This window comes from Strongylocentrotus purpuratus, unplaced genomic scaffold, assembly GCF_000002235.5.
Source record: "Strongylocentrotus purpuratus isolate Spur 01 unplaced genomic scaffold, Spur_5.0 spur5_scaffold_12, whole genome shotgun sequence".
Lineage (NCBI taxonomy): Eukaryota > Metazoa > Echinodermata > Echinoidea > Camarodonta > Strongylocentrotidae > Strongylocentrotus > Strongylocentrotus purpuratus.
Window position 1 is genome coordinate 28682923 of NW_022145597.1, and position 16036 is coordinate 28698958.

The 16036-nt window shown below is 39.7% G+C and overlaps 1 protein-coding gene across 1 annotated transcript; it reads left to right on the forward strand.

The window, feature by feature from the left end:
* Positions 1–725: 725 nt before the first annotated feature.
* Positions 726–11637, forward strand: LOC576682 (laccase-4-like). The gene is made up of 10 exons (XM_011683894.2): positions 726–783; positions 2150–2382; positions 3953–4139; positions 5684–5920; positions 6186–6502; positions 7074–7221; positions 7961–8277; positions 9369–9510; positions 10154–10293; positions 10907–11637. Exons 1-10 carry the CDS (start codon positions 726–728, stop codon positions 10985–10987), a joined length of 1860 nt encoding a protein of 619 aa, XP_011682196.2. The 3' UTR covers positions 10988–11637.
* The last annotated feature ends 4399 nt before the right edge of the window (positions 11638–16036 follow it).

The following is a 16036-nucleotide window of genomic DNA, read 5'->3' on the forward strand; positions in this document are numbered from 1 at the left end:
TTTTAGATAATGGAAAAAAAAATGGTATAACATCTGATCTTGTCATACATTCATGATAACTGTAACCGCAGTTGAAATAATCTCGATGTAATTGTATAGCGCCACCTTGTGGTCACTGATTTGGATGTGGAAAGATGTCACCAAATTCGATCCGCCAGATCGAGAGCCAATCTTTGATTTCTTGTCGCATCGTAAATTAATAGTTGTATCAACGTACGCATTTTGATATTCATGTTATAAGTTAAACTGTACAAACAGATGCATAAAACACAGCGTTTGCATACTGAGATGGTTTCCATACTACTGAAGAGCCATGAGAGTAATATGTGGAAGGCTACAAAAAGTTATATAGGAAATAAAGCAACTTCTGTAACAAACAATTAACAAATCGTTGAACCTATCAATAATTTATGGACGGATTTTGTTGTTGTTGTTTTAGTTTTAAGGGCGTGTGTCATTCAATTATGAATATCTACGCCGATGCTACCAGTACAATAACCTTGACATATGCAAACAGAGTATTTTCCGTCCACTGCCCTCACAGAATAGCACGCATTATATTGCGTCCGCAACGACCTGTATCATATTTTCGTCAGGTACTGTATTGTAATGGACATATAGTCAACAATATTCTTTTGTATGACGTTTGGAAGAATAAATGTAGAGCAACGCATGTGATATACTTCGTATCCACTGCGTTTGCCGTGTAGCAGTTCCTCAAAATAATGGAGATAGTCTATCTATTGGGGTTCGTCCTCATCCTCATTGGATCGGCATCAAGTGGTAAGTGCACACGTCCCTACTGCTCTCCCCTCTTACTTATCTTTATCATTTGTTTGAGCTGGGTAGTTCCAAGGATTTTTAGTCATTATGTGTCCCAATATGATGTCAGGTTCCTTGGGATTTTGATCATTTACCCGCAATCATGTCCTACTTACATTGACTAAGTTTCGCATGTTCCTTGTGGAGCTTGGGTATAGGACAAGTCGTCTTACCCCCTGGTTCGGTTGTCAGCTAGAGTTCTCGCTCCTCCCAGCTCAGCTGCATGAATGAGAACCAAAGAAAGAAAGAAAGAAAGAAGAACAAGAACAAGAAAGGAAGAAGCAGCATCACCATACCATGTGATGACAAATCTTTCCCTTCTTTTCTTACCCCATTTTGGTATCCACTCTCTAGTAGTGTTTTGAAGAGTATGCCTTCTTTCACACTAAACATAAAGAACATTGAAACTTTTTTCTTTGATATTCAGTTGGATCTCAGATATTGCTTAGCTATCGCTTGCATGGCACGTCACATTACGAATAAAATGGCTGCGCCCATGTCATACTAAAAGGCGTTACACCATGATGCCAAGAATGTCTTCATTTATATATCTCTCGTACATTTTTGTAAGGAATATTGAACACCAATAGGCAAGAATAAATAACATCTCTCAGCATATCTTATTATTTAGGGTGAGGTTTCCTATAATCTCCCCCCCCCCCTCCTGTTGTTTTGTCTACACTGTCTCTTGATTCTTTCTTTGCAAAATGATTAATAATGATAATGAAAATAAATGAAAAATAATAATAATGATGGTAATATTTACGCAACAATTTTCATTGCACGGTAAGTGCAAAGAGGTATCACAGATGGAGTTACAGCTAAGCTAAGTATTTGTACATTTTCGGTTTAACTAAATAAAATTTGGAGTGGACTTTAAAAGATTATTATTATTATTATTATTATTATTATTGTATTTGAAGAAGGTTCGAAGCCGTCACATCAAGCATTCTCTTGCAGGTGGTGCATGCAGTCTGGTAATCAGTTTTTCGCGTTTTTTTTTTTTTTTTTGGGGGGGGGGGGGGGGGGAGGGCACGTCCCTGTTTGTCAGTAAATTTTTGACGGATTTGGGGCTGATTTTAACATATTTTTTTGGCCGGGGGGGGGGGCACGTGCATATATATAAATATAATTGAAAGTTTGAAAGTATGGAGGTAAGTAAAATAATCAAGATAAATGCAGAGACCAACTATCATAAGCATGAATGCATGAGTCGATAGCAGCCGGGAAAGGGGGGGGGGGGGCTACATGGGGGGGGGGGGGGGAGGGGCGGGTACATGGAGTAAGTAAGCTTTCAAAAATACCGTCCTATGTTTTCATATCACAGGCTACTGGCTAGACGATCTTGCTCATCCATGTGTGCGAAAATGTAAGGCTGATCGTGAACCTATGACGTGCGAGTATGACTGGACTGTTGAATCATATTACTCCATGTCACGTGCTTGCTACCAATGTCCATTCAACGAGTTCGACTGCCATCGGCCACACTGTATACCCATGGCCGGTTATGCGAGACCCGTCTACTCGGTCAACCGTCGGCTACCCGGACCAAGTATCCAGGTAATGCTAGCTATGGAAAAATCAAAAATGGAAAGGCCGAGGCCTGGTGAAACATTAAAAAGAAGGTGAAGAATAAAGTGGATAGAAGTATTTCGCTGGCTTATGAAACGCCGAGTGTAAACCTTTTTAAAGCCTTACTGTACTAGTTTGGCATATTGCTCCGGTTGTCTCATTTTCGCTCGCTGGACGTATATAGCAGACGACAATCGGCGGATTAGACGACACTTGGTAGTGAATTTGTATGTGAAATTGCTTTGCTAAATATAAAATACAAGAACATTTTCCATATCTTTAAACTATCATTGATATCTGATAATTAAACAGTTATTAAAAATAAAGCTACCAAACTACACAATACAGTGAAATACTTGCACCCCTCTGTAAATAATCGAATAGTCCATGGCGATCATGAATATTCATGTTTTTGCTTAACTCGGCAAAATGTTTGCCTATCTTCAATGGAAAAATTACGGTAGGGGTTGGATGAAATGGACATAATGAACCGATCAGAACTGATCTATTATAATTCATGCTTCTTATCCTGCGTGTGCTTGACCTAAAACCTTACAATCGCTTGGCAAACTGAGTCCAAAGTTCGACTTGTTTCACATGTGTTATATAGGCAATGGCGAGCTTGCAACCTATTTTAATCAAATTACGGTGGGTGAACTTTCAAAAGTCAATGGGACATGAGGGTTCCAATGAAAGAGCTAGTGATAACGTACGTCGGGGTGGATGTGCTTTTTGTTTAAACAAAAAAAAAAGAGAATTTTTAACGATTTTGGGGGTAAAATTCCATAGGCTAACATTTTTGGCTGCTGACTCTGATGATAGGGGGCGTTGTCAAATGAGACTAAACGGAGCTATTTGTCAGGATGAATTAAACCCCCTGCATGGTCACTGACAGGTGGTTGTCTCATCAAATTAGCTCTCACTTAATATAAGAAAAAGGGGATCATGGGGGGCCAACGGGTACCGCTTGGGCATTGTTTGTTATATAGAGGGCGCAAGAAGCTACCAGTACCAGTAGTGCAGTCACGCTTTAATCAAAATAGAGAAAGCAATTCTGAAACAGACTAATAAAGCCTAACACGCCTAACACGCATTCAAAAGAGTTTATCGCTGGAGTCATGGTTTGATGCAGACTTAAAATTACCTCTAGAACAGTATTTGAAATCACAACAAGCTTTAGGCGTTATAAATTCAAGCATTTGTATTATAATGTGCCCCTTTGCGATACTTATTCTGCAATAGTGAGAAAACATTATTGTGGGCGTTAGTGAAAAATCACTCTTGGCACTGGTCGATCTACTTAGGTAATCATCTTAGCCTTTTCCCCTTTGTTAATATCCGTTAATATCTCCCCTCTATTAATACTTCACTTAGATAGAGAGTGGCACACCAAGATTAGGAAGCTTCCGAGGGGTGTTTTGTGACGTCGTATGACTCGAACTCTGCATCATCCGAACCACAGTTCATTGGCTTATTTACTAAACCACATTACTTTGATAATGACATCAGAGGTAATTCATACAGCTGCAGACAGAATCTGATTTGTTTTCCTCTGCAGGTGTGCGAAAATGACGTCATAAAGGTTCATGTACATAATAGAATGCAAAATGAAGAGGGTGAGGCGATCCATTGGCATGGTTTGCATATGAGAGGCAGTCAGCACATGGATGGAGTTCCTCACATTACTCAATGCCCCATCAATGCAGGCCATGATTTTACTTACGAGTTTACAGCAAAACTACCAGGTGAGTGTTAAAGCCCCACTGTACTACTTGTAGTTACTTGCTCCCTCTATATAGAAAACATTGCCTAATCGGTGACCATTGGTCCCCCATGATCCTCTTTTTCTTATGTTAATTAAGAGCAGAGTTGATGAGATAGCCACCTGTCAGGGACCACCCTGGGTGGTCTAATCCCTCCTAGCCAAACTAGTACAGACATCCTTTAAATGCATCCCCGAGTTCCTCCTGATATCTCGGTCATACATAGAAGACTTAGACCGACCCGAGACCGATCCCAGACCGAACAGTTTGTCGGCTTTGAGTGGGTTAGGTCACGTGTGACACCTTGAAACCGTCCGCAAAACGTCTCCAACCTGACCGATTCTTCGGCCTTGCATAGAGGGGGCAATCAGATATTTAAATCCTATCTGCACTAGTCTGGCCAGAAGGGATTAGACCTCCCTGCCTGGTCACTGGCAGGTGGTTATCTCATCGAATCAGCTCTCACTTAAAGGGGAAGTCCACCCTGAAATTAAGTTAGTTTTAATAGGAGTAGAAAAATGAGAGAAACAAGTCAGTGAAAGTTTGAGCAAATTCCGATTAAAAATAAGGAAGTTAGGATTTTTGAAGTTGTGATCAATCAAACACAAATTGGCAACTCTATGACGTATCATGCGAGCTCAACTTCCATTTGCTCAGTACTAAAAAAATCTAAAATTTTCATTTTCCCTCAAGAAAAAAATTTCAACCATACATGCACCCTAAATATAATAATTGCAAATATGTTTCTATACTCCCCCTGCAAGGAACAAATATATATTCCGTCATCAATAACGAAGAAAACATGATTTTATGGAATATTATGCACAAAGCAAATGAAGGAGAGCTCGTATAATAAGTCACAGAGTTGCCAATTTGTATTTGATTGATCACAACTTCAATAATTCATAACTTTCTTATTTTCATTCAGAATTTGCTCAAACTTTCACTCACCTGATTTTCTTATTATTCTGCCTCTATCGAAACAAACTTATTTTGGGGGTGGACTTTCCCTTTAACATAAGAAAAAGGGGACCGTGGGGGGTCAACGGGTACTACTTAGGCATTGTTTGGTATATAGAGGGCGCAAGTAGCTACGAGTAGTGCAGTCTCGTTTTAACTGGTCTGACGACACAGAGATCTGCGACTGATCATTCTGAAATCATATTGGTAGCCTTTTTTTTAACCTTCTTTTATCATGATCATTATCTACGTGTAATTTCTCAGTCACGTCAACGAGATCAACACGGAAATGACAAAATACCTAAAAATGTCACCATAACACCAAATGGCCAAGGCTCGGTCGGTTTCAAGTCCGCTTCGAGTTACTTTAGCTTTGGACTAAACATCGCAAACATCGTTTTTATGGGTCTAATGATAGTGAAACTACAGCTAATCATTTTCAAGAATAATAGAGTACCGTCTTTATTGTTGACATTGGAGCATTCAGTTCTCGCTATCATGTTGATAATAAATTCGACCAGACACTGTTCGGTGTGATTAAATTTGCCTTTGTACTTTCACCACAGGTACCCATTGGTGGCATTCGCACGCTGGAAACCACCGTGCAGACGGTGTGTTTGGTTCGTTTATCGTTCGGCAATCTCCGGGAGCCGATCCAAACCGAAAGCTTTACGATAGAGACGATCCGAGTCACGTGATTCTCATCAACGAATGGGCAAAGGCCATGACGAGTACGATAGACCTTGCAACGTTCCATGGGGTTACGATAAATCCCACTGATGGCATTCTAATCAACGGAAGAGGTACTCCTCAAAATGTTTTTAAAATTTATATTTTGGCAGTGGTTCATAATAAGGAAAATAACGCTGCTTCTAACCGCCTAAAATTCCCATTAAGGCTCAAAACACAAGTTACAGGAATATACTTTTTACATTTATGAATCAAAATATGATTATATTTTCCTAAACTAAAGAATGATACTGATGCATGAGACTGCATGGCGTAATCCGAAAAAAGCAATGCATTTGCGATCGAGTTACAGTATCATTATTTTATCTCCGTTTTTAGGAACAAACCAAATTGTTACTCGCCCATCAGACAACACGACTGCAACGGTAGACCACCATATCGTGTACGTCAAGTCAGGCCTTCGATACCGCTTCCGGGTCATAGGAGCCGCAGGTAACATGTGCGCGTTTGTAATCTCAATTGATGATCATCAGCTGAAAGTGATTGCAATGGATGGCGCACCAGTGGCACCCTTTGATGTCGACAGAATCGCCGTCTTCTCTGGAGAGAGATATGATTTCGTCATAGCCGCTGACCAGCCACCGACAAATTACTGGATTCGGGTTGCGGGAGAACTGAGCTGTGTCGAAGACCAGGTAGAGCATTCTATTCTAACGGGATATTTAGATATTTAGTGAGGCTGATAATGCTCCATGAGTAACTTTCCCGAAATGCCACTCGTGTAGGGCAATTGCATTTCATAGAAATAAAAGACCTTTCTTAACGGTTTAAAGGCAGAATATTTAGGCTCCAAATTATCGCTCTATAACTTACGAAACATCCCTGAAAATATTTGCCAGGAGGAGATCGGATGATCCTGTATACACAAGATAAAACATGGTAGGGCGGTCGCAATTAAAGCCCTACTATTTTAGTTTCGCTTTGGTCAAACTGCCCCACAAGGAGCTAAACGCATTTTAAAGAAAATACGTCTACCACGTACCTTTTTACTTCACCTGGATGAAGTGTGACAAATACATAAATTAATTTCTTTCCGAAGGACATTAGTGCCGCGGCCAACCTAAACCGCGAACCATGACTATGGTCTCTAGTGATCGGGTGACGTATCCACCAGACCGTCGTGGCTTCTGCTTCTAATGTAAAACCATTATGTAATCAAGGGGATCTCCTTGGTAACATCAATGACGTCTGTGATCTCTATTTCAGGAGGTTGGTATTCTACGCTATGCTGGTACGCCGACGGGATCTAAACCAGATGCTGATAGGTCTACGAGGGCGCAAGGAAGTCTTCTAAATCCATACGATGGCCGTATAACTCCTGGCTCTACTTATGTGTCGGACCTTACTGATGCTGGTAACTATTCTGATTATACCAGTGGTAGTAGAACCAAAGAGATATTTGGTAGGACATTGGGTTGTCCCACCTGTGTTCTGTATGCATCCATTTGTATGTGTACATTATTACGCAAGTTTCCCATCGAAAGTCGACTATCGGACTAATCTGAAATCTTGCGCTATAAAAGTCACCCAACCCTGCTTCAAATTGCTGCGTCTGTTGCTAGAGATTGTGCCTATAGACCCGTCCTTTGGTGTACATACTCGCCCTGAATGTCCTTAAAGGCACTATATCCCATTTGCTACCAACATCAAATTCTGTAGAACCTTGCAGGTCTCGTATGTCCTATCTGTGAAATTAAACGTTAGCAGTGTGCTAATATTAAAACTATGCAAGGACACCCATTTACGTTTTAGACTTCACTGTCAGACACTGTTGAGTGACTGACCGACTTTTTTTTTCTCTCTTTGGTTATAACGTACAGAAAATGAACTGACAAGGATACATGAGCATTTGTCTATATCAATAACCCACTTCTTGTAATGGCCAAAATTAAACTGATTGGATCTTTGCGCAGCACAAAACGTACGACCATTCAGTAAAAGGGTATGAAAATCACTAAAGTCAATTCGACAACTAATGGTCGTTATTTTCCCACTTAAAGACTCTAAAAGTCTAAATTACTCCATACTTTGGGCTAAATTAGGTTAGCCCTTTGGTTAAAAAGCATTTATAATCTCATGTAATTCATCTTCAGAAGAAAAACAGGACGACCTTAGCCATGTTGATGTGACCCACTACCTCGAGCTGAATACTGTTTTGCGAAACGGTGCCAAGGGTCTTCACCATCCCGTCTTCTACCCATACGAAGCAGATAACGGAGCCTTTCATTCAACTCCAATTGTTGTCATCAATAATATATCCTATGTATTCCCTGACGTACCGCTACTCACTCACTGGCGTGATGTGAAGAGGGCGTCCTGGTGTAACGAGGACTCGCTTCGGACATCGGGCAAAGACTGCATTCATGAGGCCTGTGAATGCATACATCGCATCGACATCAAGTATAATCAGGTATTTAAATATTAAAGATGAAGGTGAGGTCTGGTAATGCGATTGCATTGTGAAAGAAAAGGTGTGGAATGGATCAGAAAAAGTTGAACATGTAGCATGTAAGTATTAGTATGCAGTGCAGGGTTCTGGAGTCATCAAAATCATAATAAATTTGACCCAGTCTTGGTAAAGTAACAAGCACTGTACACAGAAAGATGTATATGGGACTACACAAATGGTGTCGGGGCTAGTACTACCTGATTTTCTTATCTTTCTATGCTCATTACTCAGCCAGTATACATTTTCTTCCAAAATTGTTTAGCACATGCCATTTATTTGTAATCTTGAACATTCAGTGTAAGTTTCGTTTGATTCTGTGAGAATTTTTAATTTTTTTTTTTTTTACCAGAACTCAAGTTTATCTTTAAGGTCATCTGGGAAGTAATGTATTTCAGGGATTGAATGGAAGTTCATGAACCTGTAATGTATGGAAATTTGTTCCGAAAACATAAAAGTCGTTCTCTCTGGCATGGACATTTTCAGTGAAACTTTTCTTTTACACACATTTTTACATACATTTCACATTTTCACATTTTTACATAAATATTTGAGGGACACTTTATAGGTGACCAACTGACCACTATAAAAAGGTGGTCTTTATTGAGGGGTCGCAATTAAGACAGATTTGACCTATTTTTCTATGTTTGCAAATTACAATTCCAAGCTACAGGGACACAATGGGCACATGGGACAAGTGTACCCATCGAATAACGAAGAAAAAAAAATCATCTGAAAAGTATTGATCTTCAAATGTCCTCATAGTTTTAACTTGAATGTTCAAAAGATTATTATTTTTTGTTTGTTTCTATGAATGTTCTAAACTAACGTGAAAGGAATGAGAAATCTCACAAGCCTCCATTCATTATTAACAGGGCCCCGTTTCACAAAACTTGTCATCAGTGACAAATGACAGTTTTTGTTATAAACTACTGAAATCCTTGCTTCTGATTGGTTATCAGCAGATTTGTCACTGATTTTTGTCATTTGTCATTAAAAAAAAATCTTTTTAAACAGGTCCCAGAACTCAATTTTCTTCTTGTTAACAACCACAGGTAGTGGAACTGGTGTTTGTGAATCCAAATGCAGTCAGCGCTCATCCGATGCACATCCACGGGTACAATCTTGAGATAGTTGGCATGGATCAGATGTGGAACTATTTCACCATCGAGGATTTTAAGCGGTTGGATGCCCAAGGTAAATCTTTGTACCTGACTGCTAAGAAAGCATAAATGCTTGTAAGTAAGCAACCAGACAGCCGACGGCTTTAAGTCCTCTCCGAGGGACCTCGTAATGAGGATTAATGCCTTACCAAAAGGCATTAGCGCATCGCCTTGGTTTCGTACCCGGGTCACCCGGATTACGAGACCACTGCTCTACCGACTGAGCTATCACGCCTCCTCTTTTATATCACTCATTGAAAGAATCTGCGCAATTAATTATGTTGATAATTGCGCGCCATGTGTTAAAGAAAGTTTCAAACATGCCTCATGCAAATGAGCAAATTGCCATCAGGGGTAACATCTAACGTTACGATCTGTGTCAGCAGTTTATACTACATGACGTAGGACATCTCGCACAAAATGGTGACGCCCTTTCCCGAATATCTAATCTTTAGTGCCGTCAGTTTAAATATTCGGACACCTCTTAGCCAAATAGTATCATATTCGGGCAGCTTGCTACCCGAATATGGTTAATCGAATAGACTATGGATACTCGGGAAAGCTACCCGAATATGATGATATTCAGGTATCTCGCTACCTACTTCAAGAGGATATATAAGGTAGTGGTTACCCGACTATCGAAATTTTATTGCAAATTTCATTGCTTCACTCAACAGGAAAAATTAAGCGCAACCTGAAGAACCCTCCCAGGAAAGACTCGTTTATGGTACCCGGAGCAGGCTATTTGATAGCCAGGTTCAGAGCCAATAATCCTGGCTGGTGGCTGATGCATTGTCATATCAATAGCCATCTCAAGGTAGGTCCAATCCGTATCCAGAGTGTTAATCCACGCTCTTCCACTTTCTCCTTTTAATGATAAGTTGAGTTCCTGTACTGACATACATATTAATTAAAGGGGTGAACGGTATTCTCTTCAGGGTGGATAAAATGGTAGGCGAAGTTGAACCAGGTATTTCTATAAGCCATAGAACTTTTGAGAATAAGGAGAATAGCTACTTCGAGTTATATGTCCTGGATTGAAGGACTGTCCTCGTTTCTACCTAGTTCTCACTCGCACCGCCAAAATTCAGCTACGCCGTGTGATCCCTCATACCTCAGTCACATCTACGAGACCGACACCAGATCGACACCAGAACGACGAAGAACCGAACAAAACATTACATTACCCACAACGGCCAAGAATCGATCGGTTTGGAGTCTGTGTTGGGTCGGTTTGACGGTTTGACTGAGGTATGACCGATTCTATATTATTCGGGAGACTATTACGGTTTTGTGTTGTTTTGTTTGTTTTGTTGTCAGTCTAGCATCATTCTAGTTGGAGTGGCTAAGCTATTGTTCAACAGAAGAAGAACGTCATTGTTATATAATTCTATAATAAAATTCTCAGCCCTGTTTGTTTTTCTTTTCAGCTCGGTATGGGTATGGTTTTCCACGTCGAAGGTGATGTGCCGCCACCACCGGCGAACATGCCTGTATGCACACATCCTTAAAGATGGGTAGTCGTATGGGGTAGTATCATTGGGGCCTGTATGTCACCCTGTATGTATCTGGCATTCTTCAACCTACTGTCGTCGTTAGTAGCATGTCATGAAGCTGCTTCTCTCCAAAAAGAAAATCATGTCTCGATACTATATTCTACAAATCATGCCATGGTGTATACTCTATTTCATTGATGAAATGAGAGAATAAATGGCCAATGTTATTTCAATATAAATATCAAGTTCAAGTCAAGTGAGTTTATTGAATTCCATCTTTAAAAACATTTTTACAAAGTAAAAACATGCAATTTCATGTAAAATATAATACATAAAGTGGGATAGCATATACATGTGAAATGAATTAATACAAAACAGAATAGGGCGCAGCTGTAAAAAAAACAAGAAAAGGTTTTGTCTGGACAGCTTCCTATCAAATTAGATGTGATAAATATATTAAGAAAACAAGTAGCAAGTGAAGTTTCGGATAGTATCATTCAGAAATATACAATGGTTACTGTAAGGACCAATCTTTAGAACCCATAGAGGTAAAGCCTATACAAGGATAATGAAAGGATAATATGCAGCCAAAGTTGTGTAGCTCCAGGGGGCACCGGGGCCCTATCGAAAGGCAAAAGAGAGAGAGAGAGAGAGAGAGAAAGAGAGAGAGATGGAGAGTGAGAGAGAGAGAGAAAGAGAGATAGAGAGAGAGATAGAGAAAGGAAGAGAAAAGAGGGGAAAAGAGAATAGAGAAGCAACGTGAAACGAACATGATTGGACCCTTTTTGATCCTTTTTACCCACTCAATGGCTTTCGGTCTTGATATCGAGATAAATAACGATGTTACAGAGCACAATTTAAACAGAAATTTACAAAAATTTCGATTGTATGTATGACAATGGATCTAGATATTTGAGTATATAATATTTCTGTATCTACAAAGTATAATGTTTGTCATTTTGGTAGGCTGCCCACGCAAACTTGCTAGACATGCCGGCTAAATTATCATTATCAGAGCTAAATTTTGCATCATTTTTCGGGTATAAGGCAATAGCAAGAGATAAGAGTGTAGTGTAGGATATTTGTTAAAAGGATGATGTATTATAATCAACCTGATAAAATGATTGGTTAAGAGCGGACGTGTGACCCACTGTTAACGGGTCATTAGCATTTTCTAGCATTTTAAAGGATAGTCCAGTTAATTATTGTCTGGATGTAACGCTGTAAATGATATGACAAAAACAATTATTATGAGATTAATAAAATGAAAACGATGTTTCTCACCATTTCTAACACGAGTTACACAAAACGCATTGGGGGTATTAGTATAAAGTATCCACCCATGATCCTCGGTACTTTTGCAATAGTTCGAACACCTTCGACTATCAAATCGACCGTCGTTCTGTTAAAAATGTACTATGTGTAATGTGTGCATAATTCACTGAATTATATCATTTATATGACAACATTTCAACGTGTACGGTCATCGACTGGACAAGCATGTATATACTTTAATCAATAAAGATAAAAAATATGACCCATTCGTCTAACTGTTGTGTCATTTCTTATTGTCACTGCGCCGATAGAATGTGATAACGTTAGATCATATTATTGAAATAAAACTTTGTCACTCGAAATGTTGTGTTTTTGTTTTAAACACAAAACATCTCACACTATGGATTGATAATTGGTGCTAGCCACCAAAATCACTGTACGTGCTGCGAAATATTACAATGCATAAAACACAAGAAAAGGTTTCCGTACAAAATTGTTGTTTAGAAAGCCTAAAATAAAGCCAGGATATCTTTTTCAAGAAGAGTGTCACAAAAGGGGACAATAAATACGGACTGTGTAGGAAGGTGATAGAAGAGGTAGGGTGGTAGTAGAAGAAGGGGGTTTAAGAAAATATAGGGTGGTAGAAGAGGGTGGTGATGGAAGAAGCAGGATGGTGATAGCAGAGGTAGGATGGTGATAGAGGTAAGATGGAAGCAGAGGTAGGCGGAGGTAGGACACAAGACAATACGTTACCCACACAGATGAGCTGAATGTGTTTTTAAATCAGATCCACAAACATTTCATGTCGGTTAACTATTCAATTTCGCATCAGAAATCACCCAAAGACCAAATAGATATAGTGGAAGGTCTGGGGAGGGGAAGGAGCAGGAGTGAACCAGTGTGTGTCTGTCCTTATTTCAAATTAATATTTGTATAATTTTATTTATATATGTTTCCCTCGATTGAACATCACATATTTTTTGAGTAAATCATTACTTTGAACTATGAAATTATTTTGTTGTTGTTTTGCTTTTATTTTGTTTTGTTTTTCTGTTTCGCTCGTCGGTGATTGTCTAGAGCCCCCCCATCCGTGTTTACACAAATCTTGGATCCAACCCTGTACTGGATTGCTACACGTAGTGAGCAGATGACGTACGTGATTGCTGGGTTTAGTATCCATCATCATGCCACTCGTAAGCCGAATCAGGGTAGCTCTCCGTTTTAGTTTGGGCTTAGATTGTCATCATTTTCTAATTAAGACACGTCACCATACATCCCATTGCTTGCAACGTTTGCAAAAAGGTAATTAACTATGTTCCCTGGTCTGTATGCTCTGTAAACCACTTTGGAAACACCGCCAAGGGAATAATACAGTGTTTTACTATACAAGTAGATATGTCAGCGCCCAGCGGACTCTTAAGAAGAAAAAAATGACGTCATTGTTTATGAATCTGCAACTGCGGCTGTTGGAGTGATGGTGATGACGGTGATGATGGTGATGATGATGATTGTTGTTGTGGTGGTGGTGGTGGTGCTGGTGGTGGTGACGATAATTGTGACAATTGGAATGACGATGATAATGATGTTAACAATAATCACATTATTAGGATATTGACAATGATTTTCAGTCATAATTATGAGGATGGTGTAGATGGTTCTGTTGCTGCTTATTGATGATGATGATGTCATAAATGCCATTAAATTTGATGCTATGAAGCAAATACCGTACAATATTTGACCGTATACGATAGCCACAAGGGGATATGCTCTAATGTTGCATGATATAGTATAGCCCCTGATAATTAATGTTTTCCATTATATTCATCCATCTGCCATCATAAAAATACATATGTAATCTCTCCTTTTCTAACACGCGTCTCTCTTATTACCTTAATTGGAGCAAACTGATAAAGAGAACAAGATTCTTTGTCGCAGATTCGTGGAAATGCCTTATCACCGTACCTATACGTGACAGATATAAGACCATGACATGATATATTGGTACATCATAATATGGGAACATAAAGCATGTCAGAAATGTGTGAGGTTCAGCGAAAGAAAAGACACCCACAGAGTACAGACGTCAGTTTAATATAATGATCAGCGATGCCTCATTTTCTACTCCTACCAGGGGCGTATAGATAACATGAGTTGGTGGGGGAGGGGGGGGGGGGTGCATACAACCTTTTAGATTTCAGCACAAGTCATGCAATGTCATGTTTTGAAGCTGAGTTGACAGATTAAATATGAAAAATGTAAGGAGCGGGGTAATCGATTATGACGTAATCATTAACCGGGCGGATGAAGAGAAGAGGCACTGGATTTGCGCGCCTTCGTCTCAGCCACCTCCGGCAAACTGCAATTTTATGAGTAATGAAACACCTCTAATGGCTCTATGGGAATAACGCTTTTATTCTTGTCATCAGATAATTTTAGTAAAAAAAGAAACCTAAGCTATTTTGTAAGAGGTATATATTTTTCCCCCTCCCCCGCCGCAAGAGATTTCGGGATCTGCCACTGTATTAGCCTACTGTAAAATTTATCTAGAAATGCTACACGCCCCGGCGGGAACTATCCGGTTCCCTTGCTCTCTGTCTCTGTCTCTGTCTCTGTCTCTGTCTCTCTGTTCTATCTCTCAGTCGAAACATTTTGATTCGTCAGAAAAATATCACCTTTGTGACCCCCTCCCCCCCCCGCCCCCCCCCCCCCCGCCCCCCACCCCACCCCACCTCACCCCCCCCCCCCATGATAAAATTTTGTACCCGCTGTCGTTGATACCCGCCCCGATGATTCTTATTTATCAAGTCTGTTGATAATCACCTGTCTGCTGCCATCTATCATTAATGTTCGTTGCACTCTGATGATAAGCGACATGGTGCCTAGATGATGATATATGGCTTCTGCCCGGTGCACACGAGGCGTCATTTAGATTGCGTTATTACCTACGCTTCTTAATTGCTAAGAAAGCATAAAATTAGTTTGCTTAAAATTAACCGACCAGGAGACTGATGGCTTTAATTAACTCCCTTTGGGACCTGGTAATGAAGAATAATGTCCTATAAGTATTACAAAGGGCTCGAGTGCATTAATTCAGTATCGAACCAGGGATCTCCTTTACGAGACCATTACAGATTATTGCTTTATCACTGAGCCATTACACCTCCTCTTTGAAATCGCGCTAATTAGGCTTGCATACATCAGGGAGATGTGAGTTTCTTTCTACATACATTGTAAAGTCAACTTTAACCATACTGCGCCAGTCGCTGACACAGTGCCACGTCAGTGAAGTACATTTTATTGAAGAAGGCCTGCGTCAGCGACTGGCGTGGCAATTTGTGTAGTGATTTCTATTTTCCCAGTAGTTTTACATACTTTTTCAAAAATTCATAACTTTCTTATTAGTTATCCGATTTTGGTCATACTTTTTTGATTGGTTTGTCTGAGTTATTTTTGGAGTGGACTTGGACTTTAACGCAATCGAATCGACGCACCATGTGCAATGGGCAATTGAGAATTTCGAGTATCAAGAATTGAAATGCATTTAAGTGAACATTTGGATTGAAATATTTCTTAATGAATAATAATGATGAAAAATAATATGCTCAGACTGTAGTAGAACTTGAGTACACCAACCGACAGAATATACACATTCTCGTCATAGGTCTATCAGTGTAGCATACGTATGCAACTGAATTGAAACCTCATGACCAAAAGGACATTATATTACTTACATGTACATGTATAATATGGATGATGCTGAAATTACCTTTTTTTTAAAGGAAGTTATTC